This window comes from Ambystoma mexicanum, chromosome 9 (genome assembly GCF_040938575.1).
Source record: "Ambystoma mexicanum isolate Mex_15411 chromosome 9, UKY_AmexF1_1, whole genome shotgun sequence".
Classification (NCBI taxonomy): domain Eukaryota; kingdom Metazoa; phylum Chordata; class Amphibia; order Caudata; family Ambystomatidae; genus Ambystoma; species Ambystoma mexicanum.
The window spans coordinates 1,061,279,218-1,061,300,579 of NC_090931.1; the positions used below are offsets into that span (position 1 = coordinate 1,061,279,218).

At 44.1% G+C, this 21,362-nt stretch overlaps 1 protein-coding gene across 2 annotated transcripts in view; it reads left to right on the forward strand.

Annotated features, from left to right (window-relative positions):
- Nucleotides 1–21,362, forward strand: part of PLA2R1 (phospholipase A2 receptor 1) — a 1,951,179-nt gene that overhangs the window by 314,808 nt on the left and 1,615,009 nt on the right. For both annotated transcript variants that reach the window (XM_069616352.1, XM_069616351.1), the window contains one exon: nucleotides 15,712–15,852. In XM_069616352.1, coding sequence (XP_069472453.1) covers nucleotides 15,712–15,852 — 141 coding nt within the window. The remainder of the gene's footprint in view (nucleotides 1–15,711; nucleotides 15,853–21,362) is intronic.

The window sequence follows — 21,362 nt, forward strand, 5'->3', positions numbered from 1 at the left end:
CACTGCAAAGATATGAGGATGAGGAAGTGAAGGTGTACTCTGACTCCGCCTATGTGATGTCAACTGTGCACACAGGTTTATCACGCTGGAAAAGGAGGGGCTTCCTCTGCGCAGACAGCACTCCACTGCAACATGCGGACCCATTGGAAAAGCTTATTGAGGTATTAAGACTCCCATTGAGTATCTCCGTCCTAAAATGCACAGCACATACTAAAAGAACAGACTTAATTTCTTGTGAAATGAAGCCGCAGACTTAGAAGCTAAAAAGGCAGCATATTGCCCAAATATCTCTGATTTTGAAGTAAGAAGTGTAAAGCAAATGACAGGATGATGCATGTTGGTAAAGGAGAGCTTTAACATGTTGTCTATTGTTCAGTTAATTCAAATACAAGGTGGAGCCGCACAAGAGGAGCAAGATTTATGGAGAAGCAGGGGTTTTCTTTATCTCCACTGAGGCAATCTGGAGGCAGGATAGCACTAGAAAGCCTGTTATGCCTCAAGCGTTATTAAGTGTAGCAGCTTCACTATCCTGCACATATGACTTGAGAGAGTCCTGCTGCGCCAATTGCAGAGAGTCTTGCTGTAACAATTGCAGAATATTGGGTTTCACCAAATTTATTAGAACATGTGACATGGTTTATTGAGAATTGCATTGTGAGCCAGAAATGTACTGCAGGGCACACTTTGCGAACAGTGAGAGGAGCAATTCCTAGACCCAATGGCCTATTTCAGCATCTATATATAGATTATGTGGATATGTTGCAGACATGCAACGGTTATAGGTACATGCTGGTAGTGGTATGTACCTTTTCTAGATGGATCAAGGCAGGTCGATGTACGCACCCCGATGCCACAGGCGCCGCCAAGTTCCTTGTGCGTGAGGTGCTCCCAAGATTAGATGTGTGCGAAGTGCTGCGGTATGACAATGGACCACATTTTCTAAATGAACTATTTGAGCAAGTAACTCTTTTATTAGGTATAAAGTGCAAGTTTTCTTCTGCCTAGTGCTGACAGGTGAATGGGATTTGTGAGAGATTAAACTGACTCCTTAAAGAGAGGATAGCAAAGATTATGAATACTTTGGTGGTTACACTGTTTGCCCCTGAGCTATATGCACTGCGAAATGAGCTTGGCTGAGATCACCACCAACTGCTCATGAGTTGGTGACTGGACACCCAATGAGAATACCCCTTGCTCTTCCAAATTAGGGGAGAAACTGATGCCCACAGTATAGCGAAGACATTAGGTGATGAGATGCATGATTACCTAGAAAAAATGACTGCTAGTATCACTTTTATTTCTCAACAGGTCAAGAACCGGAGAGAGGGGTAAAAGACGATTGAAGAAGAAAGCCAGCCCACTGATCTAGACTGCTTATTGAAACCGCCAAGAGGAGCAGGTGCTGGTGCTCAAATGTGTCTGCACCTCGAATAAGACCCTATGAGGTGGAAGTAGTTACCCCCACGGCTGTTAAATTACAAGGAAGATGAGCCTGGCTGTATCTGCATGACATCAAACCATACAAGGGAGAAACTTTGGCCCCTCCTGCAGCTACTGACAGTGAAGCCAGAGAAGAAGTTCTGCGTATGCAGACAAGATCAGCAACCAAAAGCAAGCATAAAGAGTTTATGGAACAGTAAAAATACCCTTGAAATAAAGATCGACATTTCTTAAATCTAAGGAATGAATGGACTTGCAGCTTATCGTGGGACTTTTTTAGAGAGGTAAAAGGAACAATGCGTTGATGCACCGTAGCCAAAGGACAAGGAATGCACTGCATCTTCTACGTTACCCATCATAATAACATTACGCACATTCTTGTATGCTGTTTTCACCTACATATTACAGTCTTGCCCAGCTTTGATACAATGACATGTGGACATTATGCATTTTTTGGGCAAACCTAATAACAATAACATTATTTTCAGAATCATTGTGGGAATTATTTTGCAGTTCTTGATATAAAAACATGATTTACAGAAGATAATACAATTACATATTGTGTTAAATAAAATGGGAAGGTTCCAAAATATGAGAGACTCACTACCATCAAGAAGCTTGATACGTTTTTATAACGATAAAAAATGCAGACACGTGGGGGACAATGAAACATCATTTATAATCTCTAACATTAGCATTAGCAGCATCTTCCCTAATTTTAATAAACACATTGTTCGATTTAAGAGATGTTGGAGAGGATAATGAAGGTATAAAAACATATCTTGACAATTCAGCTCACTTAAATAATAGCCTAGGGTATCAGCACATGATGGAGTTGGGAGAGAGAAAGTCAGATGAAAGCTGCTACGTGTGTTCTCTCATCCCCTACGCCATGAATGCAGCCAGAACATTTATTGCAAAAGAAATGCCTGCACATGATGCAAAGTCCCTCAGTCATCTGGCAGCATGCACAACCACAGGAAAATTCGAAGGAAACTGGGCAACCCTACGTTGGTGATTGAGGGGGAACATTTCCATATGAAGATATTTATGTGAAAACAAAAAGCATGGAGAAAGGGATGGGTTGGACAAGCAAAAAAAATGTATCCATCCCAGACTGGAGAACGAATAAAGGTTGTCAAAATGTGGAGGATGGAATGCTGGAATGCTCAGACATAGTGCAAAGATCAGGAATACCTGGATGCTGGGCGAGACCTCAGCTATTTATGGATGGACAAGTTGCTATCAGCACAGGATGGGAAGAAGGAATGTTATCTTGCCCCGCACACTTATTGAAGAAGGAACCAGTACGCATCGTACAAATAGTGAATGACTTCTGTTTAGAGTCATGGGGCAAGTACTGTAAGTTACTACCATGTGTTGAAGATGAAGCAGGAACAGTAGCTGTAATACCACCAAGAAATGCGACAACATGTTTCAAGAATGAAGGCCTGGTCCTAGTGGAGAAAACAAAGGATCTAAGCAGGTGCTTGATGTACTGCCATGCTGACGGATCGCTATTGTGCCTGTGGATCCAGAGCTTACAGACAGCTGCCTACAAACTGGGGAGGAGTATGCTCACTTGTGGTCATACACTTTCCTGCATTAGTGATTCCTCAAAGTGATCTCAATATTGACAAATTCCAAAACTGGATGAACACCAGAGAAGGAAGAGGCCACACAACTTTCTCCGACTGGAGAGGGAGAACTATTTCTCATCAAAATCAATAGTGGCCTTTGATGACATACCAGATGAGCATAAACTATTCTGCAAGACGGCAATGATAATGACATCTATATTTATTCCAGGACTCCAGACTTCAGTGAATGTCAAGAGGCTGCAGATTACCAGATGTGAGCTGCTACAAATGATCAATGAAACAATAAAAGGATTTAATGCAATCAGAGAAGAACTGAGGGCCATTAGGCTTATGACCCTTCAGACCAGGTATGCCCTGGACTTAATTACAGCAATGGAAGGAAGTATGTGCACCAAGGTCGGGCCTTCTTGCTGTTCATTCATACCTTCCCATTATGGAGAAAATGGGACTCTGACATAAGCAATAACTATGCTGACAACCCTGCATACGAAGATGGAGGATGAAGTTGATGAGACAGCAGATGACTGGTTTTCGTCTCTGTTTTTGTGGATTCCAACCTGGCTGTCAAATGCCTTCAAACTACTTGGCGCAATACTAGTGTTGGTATTGCTAGGATTCTGTCTGATAAGGATCATTTTGGGACATTGCCAGAAGACAGCCAATAAAGCTATTGGGGTGAAGATAATGATTGATATAGATGCTGGAACTGGTGAACAAATGCAAAATGAGGACAGCACTCACCAGAACATAAAGAAGAGTCTCCTGGCACCCCCAGGAAAAAAGCTCCACTACCCTAAGGAACACAATAAATATGTAGGACTTTGGATATTCTGCCCACCATCTGAGGAGTTCTGCCACATGACCTGGAGTGTGGATGAACATATAAAGAATGCAGGTCACCTGAGAGGGGGTGTCAAAAATTGGATCCCAAGGAAACCTAGATGTGAAGAGAGGATGAAGAAGATTGAAGAAGAGGAGGTGATCGAGGATTCCCACAGGTAGACATGTCATCCCTAACTCCTGCCCCCTCACTTCCGTCATACTGGAATAGTAGGAGAAGAGCACTATGTGGGGCACCAAGTATCATCCCAATACTGCATTAAGTGTATGAGAGACAATATGCACTCAGACAACCATATCGAATGTATCCTCACACTGAGAGGGTGGAAGGATGTCTGCACACACCATTGGACATCATAGAGCTATTAGTGAAATCTGACAAGAACAGAGTGACGTCATAGAGGAAAGATACTGAGACTCACTGATATGATATGCAAATACTCAAAGAATAAAGATTTAACTAAAGTAACAAGAGAAACATGTAATTGAATATGAAGAAATTGTATTGTATATGCAAAAAAGATAAAGTAAACAGCTGACTAATAAATGTATATAAACAGAAACGCAAGTTAGATGAGACATGGGCAGATGAGACAAGGGAGAAAGAATAGCTCAGGGGCAACACGTTTGTCTTGGAAGAAAGACAACGCAGCACAACACAGGTTTGAATCCCGATCCTGCGCTTAGAAACCACTCATTGGTATTAAGCACGTTATAAAAGAACAATTATAATACATTATACAGAAGCTTGCAGCAGAGGAAAACATAACATGGCTAGTGCAGCCATGATGTTAAGATGGACATCAGACTTGTATTAAAACCAATTAAGCTACCTCAGAGACAGACCAGGGCTGCAGAGTCACAAGACGCTGGAAAAACAGTGTTGTGTGAGGAACAAAGAGCCGTCTATTGGCCTGGGATCAAGGATGCTACTTCAAGGAATAATTGCAAGGCACAAGGGGAGTTAAATGGATAAGCCATGTACGTAAGACACATTTCTCTTAGATGAAGTGAAGGAGAAAACATCTGCAAGAGCCAAGTATTAGACAATTATAGATGCGGAAAACCCATGTAAAACAGAGTGAGCAAGTCTCTAGAGGCCAAGAGGGGTAATGGCACCCAATTCAATTGAATCAAATAGCAGTAAATAGAAGGTGGAGATGGACAAATGTGTGGTCTCCTTACACATGATTAAGAAGTTGAAAACAAGGGCTATTAATTGAGCTGGAACGAAGATAATGGTTTGCCTACACTCCCTTGAATATCCCAGAACAGAGAACAGGCTTCAAGGGCAACTACAAAGGAGAAGCCTTGGCTTGGGGCCTGGCCAATGAGAGATGATTGACTATTTGGGAAAGTTGGGAGTAGCCTGACGTTGCCTGCGGCACCCGAGTTTCGTTTTGCTTACGTGCTGCTATTGAGCCACAAGTCCTAGGTTGGGAAAGCATGCCAACCAATCAGAGAGTCTATGTAACAGCATGCTATACAATGTTGCAAAGACCAACCTGCAGCCATTTATCCTCCTATAATCAGTATTATACGTATTAGGAAGTGGTTCAAGGCATACTCATTAGATAAGGGGCACCCAATGAAGTTATTAAAACTTATATATACTATAGGTACATACGTTCACTTAACAAATCCCTCCCTTCAATAGCTTTCAGTTTTCAACGTAGGATGACATCATAGATAGCGCATATCGAGGTGTAAAACCTTTGTATAATCACACGTGGCGTGAATTACTGATTGTTATTCACCAGATTGCCTTACTTTATTTTTATGCTGATAATAAAGTAGTATTTTGCCATATTCTTTGAGTATGTCCGGTTATTTGGGTCTGAGTTTATTATTGGTAATTACATCTAGCACCTGAGACGCTTCAAGGATCCAGAGCACATGTACCTCGGCCTTGGTGTTTGTTGTTGCCACATGTCATCTTCAGGCCTGCCCCTGTGGCCCTGGGGCTGCCCCAGGCATGCATTTGGGGACCCTAGATGGCCATATCTGATAATACACTGCCATTGCATTTGGAGGGGATTCGGGGCGTATTGCATCCTGGTACCTGTAGTGCATTGTGTGTGGATGTACTGTTGGGGTTGTAATGGCCTGCTCAGTGACTGCTACAGATCCAATCATGGGCTACCTCAGTGTGTTGTGGAATGTCATTTCGGGGTGTGCTGGTGGGTCCTGCATGTGCAGGGCACATTCATTCCAGACATGCATTCATCACATTGTTACAACCCCCCACCCCATTGCCTGCCACTCAAGCTGCAAGGTAGATGGGATTGTACATGTATTCATCCAACATCCAGGTCCTTTGTCCTCTGTGATGCGCCATGTACGCCGGCAGGGTGCTGTTCCACAGATTTATTGCATGTGGGTTGATCCTGGGAACCGTGCGCATCAGCGCGTGATGGTCAGATCAGCTTCACTGGTCAGCTGGACATTGAGGGAATGGAACTGCTTCTGGTTTCTTTAGATCTTTGAGGCGTCGGGGAACCTGCTCCACATGCGTTCAATCTAATGCTGCCACCACATTGGGCATGCCCGCAATGGCATAGAACCGGGCCTTGGTGGCGTTGAGCTGTGACAAGGTGGTGGGGAGGGCAATGTGTTGGCCCAAATGGCACAGGAGGCGCTCTAGCACCTGCACCAGCACTCTGGAGAATACAGACTGCGATATGCTGTACAGCTGTCACACTGAGTGCCCAAACGTGCCAGAGGCCAGGAAGTGCAGGACCGACACCAGCTTTACCAGCAGTGGACTGGCTGTCCTGATGCTGATCCTGCTTTCTATGTCTCCTAGATGTGGGTTAGCTCTGATGGTGTCCCTGTCGAGGCGGTATAGGGTGAGGATCTGTGTGTCCGTGACGGTCCATGATGTGGCCCTGTGTGAGGATCACTGCACGCCTCCTCCTCCCCCTCACGACCTCCATCCCCATCTGCATTCTCCTCCTTCTCTCCCTGGCCTCCTGTTGCCACTGCTGATACTCCAGCCCCAGCAGCTGTAAATCAGCATGGAACACCTCCAGGTCCACGTAAACAGCAATGAGGGACAGCATGAGTGTGTTGGTAAGTGTTTTTGGGTGTGGCACTTTAATATTCTTCCTGTGTGCATTGGGTGCACCTGGTTGGATTGGGTACACCTGTGACCTGTTTGACATCGCCTGTGTCTCATTACTGGCTGCAGTGAAGTTTTGGTATATCCACCTGGATTTTCCGGTAATACCAGCTAATTATTGCTGGTATTACTGGCAAATCCATACTCGTAATTTGCTGGTATTAATGTTTTGACGGTAACACCGGCACTGGGTTCTTGGACATCTGGTATTCCGTTGCAGGTATTATCGGTGACATTCATTCTAGAAGGTCTGGTATCTGGCACCGGTATTACCGGCAAAAGTGTTTCTGCCTACGTGTCATTTGCCAGAACGTAACGTTTACTGACAAACTTGTAAAGAGGCCCTTTGTCTTCTTCAAAAGTTCTACTTCAAAGCCCGGTTCTTTCTCGTTTACACTATTGAGGTTCCCTGTGTGCTGGTCTTCCAAGATATGCCTTTCTTCCTTTTCATTCTATTCCATATTATGCTATCAGGATTCTTTTTTGTCTCCCTCTTTCTGCCCATCTTAAATGGTTGCCCATCCAGCAATGCTTTGAATATCAATTTCTTTGTCTTGTTTTCAAATGTCTTCATAACGTAGTCCCTCCTTATCTTTAATCTCTTGTTTGTCAATATCCTTTCTGTGACAGCCTTTGTTCACATCACTCTTCCTGTTGACTGTCCCTCATCCTCCAAGCGCACCTTCGCGTTTTTATTCTTTTTAACTTCTTGCACCTCAGCTATTTAGCCCGATCTTTGTTGCAGGCTTCTGTTGCCCCATTTAAAAAATGTTTAAAGTCTCATCTTCTTAAAACTGTATTTGCTGAATTTATCATGTTATTTGTGATCCTACTGGTTTCCGTTTTCGTTTTTTTCGCCTTTTCAAGATTTTATGTACCGTCTATAATGTTTGTAAAGAACTTTGGATAAAAGCACTGTATATTCACCAAACAAATAAATAACCAAATAAAGTATGGTGCAAATGATACATGCAAAATTGCTTACTTTAGGGAGTTGGGTGCAGGGTGTGTATGGAAGGGAGTGAAAAGAAAGGTGGACAATGCTTGGAAGGAGGTGAACATTGGAAGTTGGTATATAGGAACAACAGTCACAGCTATATCAGATTGTAAACATTCTTGCTGGCTCAAGTGCTAGAGTTCTCAAAAAGGGTTATACAGTATTTGTGGTTTGTTTATTCTTTGTTAATTAAGAAGAGATGCTTGGCTTTGTTGCTTGCAACGACAATGTGGCATGCACATAATTCTTTCTTTTTCCGTTTGGTTAAACATCTGTAGCGTCTGCCGTGGATTCTGCATTTCGTGGAGTCTGCGGTTAGATTGGAAAAGCTCCTTTTAGCACGAATAGACCATGCAAAGGGCATCGGTACATGGAATAAAACTCATAACAGCACATTCTTTTTCATGTTGTTGTCCAACCCTCATCATTTCCACTTGGTGTTAAAAATGTTTTAATTTTTCTTGGGATTTAGGTTTCTTCATCCTAGGGGGAGCCAGGGTATCCAGTGAATTTGTTATTTCGATGCTAATTTGTCATTTTTTGGGGTAGTCATAAGACGATTATTGAAAGTCGTTTTTAAGTTCTCCATGATAATAATTTGAGAACTCTCCATGATGCAACTGGTGGGAGTGTATTGATAGACTTGCATAATAAAGGAACACATTGAAAAACTCACCTATGAAAAATGTGGGAATGACACATTCTTAATAACTGACAATCGTGCAAACCATTTATTCTGAGGAATACATCAAAACATGTTCGAACTGTATGTACACATTTGATTGTATATTCAGCCATAGCGGTGAGGTGTGAAGATATCAATGCTGGCAGGATAGGTCAGGGGCAATACGCTCATTTTGAAAACAAGACTACTCTGAGCAACACAGGTTAGATCGCTGGTCGTGTGTTTAGAAGTTGGAGTCAAGCATGAAGCACGCTGTAAGAAACCTATTTACTTTTTGTTTTAGTATTAGGAAGTTATGCTGATATGGGACCAAATCAACAACCTCATGTGGGAAAGATACAAGTCTTCCATGATAATTACTAGGTTAACTAGTATTTAACTTGCATGATATTGACGTTAAGAAATCACAGTTCCAGCCCTTGGTTCCTCTCATGATGGGCAGACAAATATCCTTCTTGCTACAGATAGCTCAAGTGCCCCAGACACAAATCACACACACATACCTGCATGCAGAGCCATGGTACCTCTGATCTGCACATCTTGATACAGCAGCCAAGATATGTGGCATTTTCCCCCTCTCTACTATCCAAGCCCAACCAGATTTTCTTGCAGAACCCCTGGCAAGCAACCATGAAAATGGCAGCAGTGCAGAGTGTAAAACTCAATAGTGTAAAATAGCATAACAATATAAAAAAGCCATGGGTACATTCTGGGAAAATGTTAACTGGATTGAAAAGACTGGCAACAAAAAGAATAAATAATGCATATTGTTTTATTAAATATAGTAAATAGTATTGCAAGAGGTGATGTTTTAACACCTTAAAATAATTTTAGGTAAGACATTGGAAATGTTATCTTGCCATGTCTAACCCTTTGTACAGTTTCCAAATGATATATCCCGTGACAGTGGTAGTTACCACACCAACACACATCCTTTATGTTCACACATATCCTGAATTAATGTATTTTAACTAGTGCACATTATTATTAATATGAATTATAAATTAATCTAAAAAATATATAGAAATTACATTTTATGAACATTAATGTCAATGTTTAAATATCATCAGTTTACTTTTAGTGCCTGAGACTATATTTGGATCCTTACTGGACACTTGAACAATTCAGCATTGGTGTCTTGTTAACAGTGCCAGACGAGATAGAGTTGCTCGCCCCCACATGTGTCTATTAAGATGTGTCTTTTACACTAGTGAACAATAACGACGCTATCATTAGCAAATGGTCGTTGTCCCCATGCAACGTGCATCTTGGTGTTTATTTAGTGGTAATGTGTCCCTTTGTATGAGGGCTCACCATTTGGTCTCTCCCCTGTGGGTGCCTGCATTCAATATCAGATCCCTGAAAATGATAGATGGATTGATCTATAGTTAGCTGACTATTCACTGACTCAATGGGGGGTCATTACGACCCCGGCGTTAAGGGGTGAACGGCGCCATAAAAGGCTGCGGCGCCGTTAACCCCTTAACGCCTTACTACGAGGTCCCTTTGCGGCTCCCGACCTTAACGGCTGGTCTGGGCCAGCCGTTAAAGTAGGGACCCGCGAAGGGACCTTGATGGCAATTACAGTACCGCAATTTGCGGTACCGTAATTGCCGCCTTCCCCATTCCCATTGAGCCCTATGGGGCAAAAATGGGAATGGGGAAGGGCCATGGAGAAAGGGGGAATTACCGCCCCGTCAACCTTGGAATGGGGTGGTAATTCCCTCTTTCTCCACGGCGGACTCCGGCATGGACCATGGTAGCGCCGGAGTCCTAATGAGGGCCATGTGTCATTGTTTAAAAATGGTGTAATAATAGAGAAGTTAGCCTCACCTTAGGTGCTGTAAAGATGTATTTAATATTAGCACTGCTACTAAGTATTCTAAGTCAGTGCTTCACTTCTTATATGATAATTATCAGCATCTAGAGCGATTGAAAATGTGATCAATTCCTAATTGTTAGTCCAATATTTGATAGTGCTAAAGTATGGAATGGATATTTAGTATCCTATGATCCAATAAACTAACTCTGTCATTGGTTGTCCTCCACACAGTGTTTTGAACCGACTGGTTGTTTTGGTTAATCGTCTTTACATTGTTATGATCTAATTGCGATATGTTTAATCATCTACTATCGATATACAGATGAGCTGATTTAATGTAATGCCTTGAAAACGACCCAAAGTTGAAACACGTGTCTGCAAACTTGGTGAAAATAGTTACGCATCAGGAAAACCTGGCGAACTCTGTTACGCATCAAGAATTCATTAAATGATATATATTGCAATTGAATATAGTTGTGATATTATTGTCAGATAAGTGCAACACCAGCAAAGTATTCACACCCGTTACATGTTTAGGGATCTAGGGGCTTACTCCCTACTTTGCATTGGTCTGCAGCTTTCGCTAAATATTAATTTTGTACACCAACTACTAACTACCGAAGCTCATTTTCTGTCCATTTAGCCCCAAATTCTTCTCTCGTTTTATAAATGAATATACTCACCTATATGGGTTTGGGGTTGTTTTCACATTTGTGAGGCACTAAAAAAACTCAACGAAAGGTTCAGAATATACTTGAGGAGTCATTGTGGTGTTGTAGCAGGATATGATTGTTAAAGGGTGGGTGTTTTTTGGTTCATCTCATGTGTGGGAGACACTTGGTAAAATGGCTGAAGGAAATTCATGTCTGCATATATCTGTGGTGGAGAAGATACAGTCTAAAGAACAGATTTATGGTAGTCATTGGAGGGCTGAAGCTATTTTGTATAATGCACAATAAGACCTGTTTACCTCTTCATTATATGGGCAAATTGGATTGGGGTTGGAAGCCTGTGACTGAAATGTTCGAGGGAGAAAAGACTGAAAGTTATTTTTCCGAAAATAACTTTTGGTCTTCTCTCCCTGGAACATTTCAGCCTTTTCCCTTGCTCCACCCCCTACTTACCTTGCGGCAGCACACTTCGCTGTGTGGCTCAGAGTCGCTGTGTCCCTGCGATGCCTGTTCCCTTTCACTTTCACTTTCATGATCGGGAACAGGCACTGCATGGTCCTATCCTTTTTTTACTTTTTACGGGACTGGCTGCGGAGGACAGCCCCCACTTACTGTATAGTGAACAAGGGTGCGAGGGACACCTCTGCAGCCCTTGCCCCCGAATCGGGGATTTAGTCCAAATTTTTGAACTGCTGAAATTCCACCAAATCTCCCATTCAGGATTTTTAACACAGTCTTTTTGGACGTTTCCCAATTATTGAACAAAAATTATCCGGCGTTGTTATTTTGACAAACTATGTTTTAAAGAACTATTAAGAGGATTTGATTGTTATCTGCCAACTTTCTTTGCTTTGTTACAAAGTCCCATTCCTTACCTCCTGTCTTTGTTTTTTATAATGGAAACCCTCACATGCCACATTTGTTGCCCAAATGAGCATCCCCATTTCATTTCCGATGAGCTCCTCCAGCTCGTTGCCTTCCCCCTGCCCTCTAATGCTAAAGCTTTCCCTTCCTTCTAATGTATTTTATTTTTATAAAATGCTCTAGGTATTAACTCCCAGCATGTAAGCTTAGTGTATTTAGTTCTCCTTCTCAAAGTTATTTGGGGTGTTCATGTTCAGTTCCCAAATGGCATAGTTCCTTTGCCTTCTCCACACAGTAGCATCCTCAGAGGTGTTGGGAATCTAAATTCACTTCTCAACTCAGCACTTCCTTACTCTCTAGGCATTGGTACGGCCCATTTCTTTCAGTTATATTAGTCTCACAGCAACCAATGTACACTATGTAACACCTCTTATATTCCTCTGACTTTTTAGAAAGGTTTTGGGAATATGGTCATAAATTTTTTATTGGGCAGCTGTTTGTCACTTTTCTTTACTTGTTAGGCACCCTTTCACCAGCATGTATTATAAATAGGACAATCAATCCCCACAATGCAATAATTCTTTACTGTTTTTGCTTTATTTGACAATCTCTTCAGCAGAGTATATGTACACAAGCTTTAGTGATGCAACAGCGCTCTCTTTCCTGGACTTGTTAAACATTCTGTGTGGAACCTTGACACTAGTTGGGAGAGTGGACAATCATCTCCACAATGCAGCACCCCACTTGAAGATTTGAATCCCAGGATCGCCTGCTTGGTGGAGCATCTATAATAGCTGCTCCTCTATGTATGATTCAGCTTTCTCTGCTGGTTTTGACTTCTCGCCTTTTGGGACAGTCTGCTCCTCATTTCGGTGGCTCATGCTAGAACTATTTCCCCCGGGAGGATGCCTGAGTGCCTGTCTCCCCTTTGGCCGTGAACCTCTGCCCACTTGCTATTGCTCACTACTTCGCTATCTGGAACTGCAACAATTCTATCTTTTGCCTAGTACCACGTGGGCAACCATTTGTTAGTTCTCCAAATCTACCTTGGGGGTGTGGATCACTATGCCCTCCCTGCTCTTGTATCTCAGGGCGATTTGTGCACTGTGTTACTCATAAGTTACTCCTAAAATACTATGCTATGGACACACAAACATAAGCTATTACATAACCATAAGAATAGAGACAAAACAAAATAAAATGCACAGTGGACACAAAATGAAAACACACCAGTCAGTTTCAATTATAACAATAGAATACATGTATTCATGCACAGCAATGCATGATACAAACACTACTATAATGCAAATCTCGAATTTGCACCTTTTATGCTTTTGGTGCAAATCTACAATGCAATGCAATAACTATAAGCCTTACAGGCTTCTAATGCAAGCAATCTAATAGCAACTCCAATCCACACCATTCCTCTCCAATCCACACACTCTCTCTCTAAGACAATTCCTGTCTGGTTACCCCATCTATCATGTCAGCCAAAGCTCAGTGTGAGTGTCTGTCCTAATTCCCCATTCATGTGTCTTATTCAGATCGATACTCCCCTCTTGTTCTGTCTCTCCTCTCCAGCTAACTCTGCAACCAGCCAGTCAGTCAGGGCCAGGCCTCTCCTCTTAGTGGTCTGGTCTTCCTGCTAACTCTCTCTGCCAGATCGATATCATCAGCTCTCATCAGAATGCTTCCCCAATGCTTCCTCTCTCAGAGCCATCCAAACATCTTTCCTATGCTACTGCCAAACATCTCTCGTCCATCTCAGAGAGCAGCTCCCTCGATCTCTCAATCTCGCAGAGTGTCAGTGTGTCATCTCCATCTAGAACTCCATCTCCAACTAAATCTCAGAGCGCTGACCAGCAGAGAGTAGCATACCAAATCTCAGAGCCTCACCTCTGGTTATACTGTTCAATGACGTACATACATATCCATGGTTACATGTCTCTCTAAGCTAAAATGCCTCTTTGTCTATCTGTCAGCATTTCTAAATCTGAGCAGTGCCTAAAAGTCTGTGATGCATGTCTTGTACTTTTCAATCACTGCATGTTCTGGTCATCATGACATTTGTACATATCTACACCATGCTATCAGTGCTTCTGTTACCATACCATCCATCTCTCTCCATATTCCTCCATTGAAATCCCTCTATCCTGCATGTCTCTGTGTGTCAAAGCTCTCCTCTCCCTCTCTGCTGCTGCCTGCCCCCACCTTTTCTGTCTGTGAACACCAGCCAGGCTGATAATAAAGCCAGCAATGTCTTCTCCACTCGAACAAGAGTCACATTATCTCTGTCTGCTAAGAAACTGTAAACGCATTCCAATCTTTCACAGTGTACAATAACAACTTCGCACAGAACCAAGTGGCACTTCTCTTCTATCTCAATGGAATGGCTTCAGAATGCCATAGCAGCCAGCTACATGCATTTTATTCTCGAATGTAGTGCCTAACTCTTTCACTCGCAAACCCAAGCGCTATCTATAATGCTCAATGCATATTCTAAGTGCACACTCATACGTGTCTCTAATACATACATAATGCATATGTCTCTACATGTCTCTAGCAAGGCACTTCAAAAGTAACAGGCCTCTTTCTATAGCAAATGCAAATGGCTACATATATGTGGATAATCTAATGTCACTACTTCATGTCACTACTAATCAGAATGAACGATGGATAACTAATCCCTAAATGGGTAATGATTCTCTAATGATAACAAACCAGGCTTCTACAAACAATATGGTTTCACAGCTATTGCTCACTACTTCGCTATCTCAGTCAGGCTCTCCCCTTACCGGATTAGCTTAGCGTTTGACAAACTCTACTCTGGTACGGCATGCTGTTCATGTCTCTTGGTCATCTTCTGACAGCTCAGAGGCTTATTTGTGGTCTGCTGAATGGTTCAGTCTTGGTCCTGACTCCACCTTTTACTACTAACAAGTAGTTCCACAATGGCTCTTTGTCTTATTGTTTCTCCCATGGTGTGACAGGATTGGTTACATGATGACATGGGTGTAGAAAGACATAGGCTCCCATTGATGCTTTTCAAGTTCGGCATGCACATTTCCATATAATATGTTAGGACAATTGGCAGGAGTGTACACTGGGGCAGACTCTATTCAATTAGTACATCAGCAAGTTCAATGTATGACTATTCTTACATACATTTGATGTACTCCAAGTGGGCAGCATTTGGTTTTGAGTACTCCTGTTTGCTGATTACATTTTCTTCTCTCTGCCCCTTAACTTGGCCCTTAACTTGGCTGACGAAATATTTCCAGCAGGGTTGGCCTGCCACCTCGGGTCATATTGCCTCAGTAATTCATGGTCATTAAAGCTGAAGCTGTACCTCTGGCACTCTCTGTGTTACTTTACCTGCCCCCCTCCATTTTGCCACACTCTCCCCGTCTGTAGGGTAACATTTGCTTCCTTCCTCTGTGGATGGAAAGGCTAAATATATGGACCACAGAATGTTCAAGGTGTGAGCGTTGGTTGAAGCACACAGAAATTCAGAACATAATATAACTGAGAAATCAGATTGATGGTTGTATTTTGCAAAATGAACAATAGTATATGTTTTGTGGATCCAAATAATAAACCATATGAAGAAACTATCTTTGCTATTCACCCAAACATAGTTTTATCTATTTTTCCCTTTCTTGTGTTTCAGACATATCAGGAGGGCCACTATCAGACTTTCATTGTGGCACGTTTAGTACTGTTCTAGGATCTTGGCAGAGTTTTCAGTGTGAAGCTGCTTTGCCATACATCTGCAAAAAATATTTGAATCATACAGAAAAGGAAACATTTGGTAAGTAAAGTGATGTCTACATTTCTTCCTCTACATTTAATGGTGCTTGCTCACTTGTCAGATGGCAAATTACTCCTATATAGTGCATTAGTGCAGTGTTAACGTATATCATTGCGTCCACAAAGGTGACAATTCATGATTACAGTTTTTGAGAGAGTCTTTCTTTTTCTAGGAGAATGGCCCTGAACCCTTTTCCTAACCCACATGTTGAATTATGAACTTAGTTTTGTATCTTTCAATGGAGCGATGGAATCATTTTGTGTGGCCTTGAAGCCCATCGGAGTAGGTCATTTCAGATTACTTTGAATGGACATTCCAGGATTCGTGGAACCTGGGCTGAGAGCGTCCATTCACTCGCAGACTTCACCAACTAAATGTGGCGGTTACCTGACTGGCAGCCTGAAGCAGAGTGCTCATGCGTAGCCAATGCCACGCCCTGTGACCCAGCTAGATATGCAGTGTGGCGAAAGAGGCGGTTGCTGCTGCAGGGCAGATGCAGCAGATGAAACAGTGAGTGAGATAGAGGTTGTGGTGTTGTCAGCGGTGAGCATTTTCAGTGGGTACAGCGCTCAGGGGCAGGACCTCTGCAGACACAGATATATTGAGCATGATCCTTAAAGGGAAAAAAAGTTCCAATTGAAACAAGCTAAATTGTATGCAACGCATAGCAAGCAGTTCACTAATCCCCTCCATCTGATGCATATTCTAGATTGCAGAATGTGGCAGGCTCATAGTTTACAGGTTTAGATCAAGGTGCAGATTTTTCTATCTAGGGGAAAGCACTTGCTGCCCGATTCATCATTGCGCCTAAAAAGGGGGACTTGCGTGCGAAAATGTGCGCAAGTGCCCGTTTGTCGATTCATGGAACACAATGCACGTGGCTTACTAAAACCGCGCAGGTCCAACAGATCACTGCAACACTACGAACGCCGTGCGTGAGACTCCCAACTAAGGGGCGCACCATCTTGCGCAGTCACCTAAAAAGTGGGCGGAACACGTGGAATGGGGAACAACAAGCGTAAACGTGGGCATTATGTGGGAGGTGCAACAGTAAAATAATTGCAACGCCCACACGCGCTCTTACAACACATATTAATGGAATCAAACAGGGCTCGCCGGTGTATGGGAAAAGAAACGCTAATCCGGAAACACGTCTGTCAAGCGAAAGGTGGCGTATGCGTCACCGTGCACAAATACAGTGCATAAATAGACACACAAAACACAAATGCACATATACAGCTACGATGAATGTGCCATTTCTCGCAGCATTGATCGTGGGACACTGCAGGAGTAGGAGGATAGCCAGGGCCTGCATTTCTTTACCCAGGACCAGCCTTTTTGGGATGCCTGATGACCAGGTCTATGGCAGGTATAGGTTCCTACCTCATATCATCCTAGACCTGGTCAGGGAGAGGGAAGATGACCTCACCTCACCCACCCTGTGCTCCCAAGCACTGAGCCCCTTGGAAAAGGTGCTCAATGTACTGGGCCTCATTACGACCCTGGCGAAACGGGTTAAACGGCGCCGTAAAAGGCTGCAGCGCCGTTCAACCCGTTCCGCCACATTACGAGGTCCCCTCACAGGACACGTTAAGCACGCCTGGGAAAACCAGGCGTGCATACCGGGTCCCACGAGGGGAAGAGGGAGCAAACAACGGGCCATCTCGTAATGGCCCGTTGTTTACTCCCTCTCCCATTCCCATTCAGCCCTATGGGGGCTGAAATGGGAATGGGGATGAACCGTGTCTGTGTCCTCGATTGAGGAATTACCGGGCCATCCGAACTCGGAATGGTCCGGTAAGTCCTCATTCCGAAGACACGGACACGGATGCGGTTTTGCCGGCAGCCATGCCGCCAATAGCGGCATGGCTACCGGCATACCTCGTAATGAGGCCCACTGAATGTTTGGCCACTGGGTCATTTCAGCAGACAATTGCCATTGTCGGGGGAATTTCACACTGCCTACACCAGGTGTTGGCAATCATGACTACACGCCCCTCAGTCCGCAGGCACATATACATGCCCAGAACACCAGCAGAAAGGCAAGCTGTGGTCCAGGACTTTTTACGGGGTTGCACACTGCCCTAAAGTGCTTGGTGCTATTGATTGCACACATGTGGCCCTACGTCTACCTAGGGCCACTGAGCACATCTATCGGAATCGCAAGCACTGGCATTCCATCAACGTGCAAGTTGTATGTCATGCCAAGGGAATCATTACCTCTGTATATGCAAACTTCCAGGTTCCACCCACGATAGTTTCATATCCAGAATGTCATCCCTACACCGGGCCCTGGAATCTGGGAGGCATGGCAACACATGGCTCATTGTTGAGTACAAATGGCCCTGCAAATGCATGCATTTCTCACACAGACTAAACCACACCACTTACAAGCCACCTCACCTCCACAGGAGACAGTGCCTACCCACTGAGCACCTACATGATGACGCCAATACGGAACCCCACCAACCCCCCAGGTAAGATACAACGCAGCCCATATTGCAACTAGGGGCATAGTGGAGCGCACATTCGGAGTGCTAAAGTCACGCTTCCGCTCCCTTGACCACTCTGGTGGAGAGCTACTATATGCACCACCAGTAGAGTGCAGGATCATTGTGGCAGCATGTGTCCTACACAATGTTGCAACATGGCGGGCGTACCAGTGTACATGGTGGTGCCCCCACATCCCCAACCACATGCACGCCCGCTGCGCATGGGAGGGGAAAGGGCACATGGCGAGGCTGCCTGTACTGAGCTTGTGGCACAATTTTTCACCTAAAATCCAATCCCTGCGGAGTGCACACAGGCCTGGCACATTCCAGGTGACAATCGATGATGACAAAGGGACAATCATCTGTCACAACCTTTTTTTTTTTTTTTTTTAAACAAATTTTATTAAATTTTCAAACCAAACAAAAATACAAACCAAACGTGCAGTGCATTGTATAACGGATCAACTGTTCATCGGATAATCATGTGCACTGCTCCCCCCCCTTCCCTCCCTCCTTATGAGCCTATTCATACTTCGCGCTCTGTATTCGTTGCCTGTGGCGGGGTATCACTTCCCGTGGATTCTGCCAGGTCTTGTGTCGTGCCAAATAACTCTGCTATTAATGACTTCCATGCCATCAGGTTTCCTGCCTCCTCTTCTCCTCCTGCGCTACTCGCTTCTTGCCACACCACCGTTTCAGCCTCCGCCCATTTCTGCAGCTCCCTCCACCATATATCTATTCGTGGCTTGTGACATGTTTTCCACCCCATAGCAATTCTTCTTTTCGCAAGCACGTATGCTAAGTCTTTGAGCTTTCCAACATGTTTAAGTTTTTGTGATCTGGGGAACCCACCCAGCAAGCAGGCCCAAACAGTGTCTATGATGATCGTGACCCCCTTTTCCTTTAATTTCTGTGCCACTTCCCTCCAAAAACGCTCTATGACAGGGCATGACCAAAACATGTGCGTCATATCTGCCTTTTCCTCATCGCATTTGGGACACTCCTGTCTACCGGCCTTCGCAAACCTGGATATCCTCAAAGGCGTCAAGTATGCTCTGTGTGTCACATACAACTGTATTTGCTTTAATCTCGCATTCCTAGACACCTTTTTGTGGTACCCAAGGGCGCATTCCCACATCCCATCTTCCATCTGGGCTCCCACTTCCACCTCCCAGTCCAACCTTAACTGTGTCGGTTCCTTCCCGACCTTATGCATCACCATCTCATACAGTCTAGAGATCTCGTGCCCTCCCTCAGAAACATCATATATTGCCCCCATAAAAGCATCCGGTTCTTCCTCTAATACGGTTTTGGGCCACGTGTTCCGAATTCTCAGTACAATTCTATGATATGTAATATACTGTCCGGAATGCAGCCCCACTTCTTCCTCAAGCACTCCAAAATCCACAATGACCCCTCCTTGCCATATATCCCCTAATGTCACCAACCCCACCAATTCCCAGTGGGTCCGGACAATCACCCTCAGTTGCTCATCATCTCCTACCAGCGCGGCCAACGGCACCTGCTGGGAGCACAGGATTGGATTTTCCATCATCCGGCACGCTCTATGCCACATCCTCCACCCAAGCCTCATCATATTCGAACACTGTTTCATTTCCGACTCAGGCAACCAGATCATCTCCTTTAAGTGGAATGGGGCGCAGTCCCGTCCAAACAACCGTAGTTCGGGGGTCGTTTCATCTGAGAGCCATTTGGCCACATATTGCAGCTGGCTCGCCACATAATAGACCTCAAAATTAGGCATTTTGATCCCCCCTTTTTCATAAAAGTTTTGCAGCTTCCATAATGCCACTCTGTTTCGAGTGTCTTGCCATAGAAAGTCCCTACACATACTATTCAATTTGGCAAAAAATTTTTTGGGTATCATATACGGAATATTACTAAAGTAGTGTAGGAGCCTAGGAAGGACCACCATCTTCCACATTGCCCTGCGTCCCATCATCGCTAGGGGCAGCTTCACCCAGAATTTTATGCATTTCTCGATTTTCGCAACCGCTACCTCTGTGATTTGCCTATGCTCTTCTTCTACCGAGTGGTACACATAAGCTCCAAGATATCGGAAAGAGCTGACCGCCCATGGCTTCTGTAGTACTGGTAAGCGTCTTACAGGGGCGCTCCTATAGCAGCCCAGCGGAAAAATGCTGGATTTCTGTGGATTAACCGCTATCCTGGATAGCCTCGCGTACCTCTCCATCACCTCCAGAATATACTGGAGATTGTCTTCCGGGTACCTCAAATATAGTAACAAATCATCCGCATACAGGGATATCAGGTGACGTTCCCCCCCTACTTCAATAACTATAGCATCATATTGTTGCATAAGGTATATAGCTAAGGCCTCCAAGGCCAAAATGTAAAGCATCGGGGACCAGGGGCACCCCTGCCTGGTGCCTCTACTTAGTTGCCACTGTTCGGATATTACCGCTCCCATTTTTACTCTAGCTAGCGGCTCACTATATAACATCTCCGCCCATTGAATATAGCCAGGCCCTATCCCATATCCCTCTAGGGTCGCTAGCAGCCACGGCCACCTGACCGAGTCAAAAGCTTTCACTTCATCCAAGGACACAATTGCCATCTCCTCATCATTCTTACTACCCCACTCTATCACCCGTCGGAGTCACCTGTGGTTATGGGTTATGTTTCTGTTTGGGACATAGCCTGTCTGGTCAGGGTGTATCAGTTTGCTAATTATACGCCGCAATCTGTTTGCCAGGACAGACATCAGTATCTTACCATCCTGGTTTAGCATCGACAGAGGCCTATATGAGCTACATCTGTGCCCTGGTTTATTTGGTTTGGGAAGCGGTATTATAATCGCCTCTCTGAGCGACTCCGGCAGCCGTCCTATCTCATACGCCTCATTAAGCATTTCCAACATTGTGGGGAGAACTTCCTCTCTATAAACTTTATAAAACTCGCTCGGGAACCCAACCGCCCCCGGGGTCTTGCTAGTAGGCAACTGTCTAACTACTTCTTCTAGCTCTTCAAGAGTGA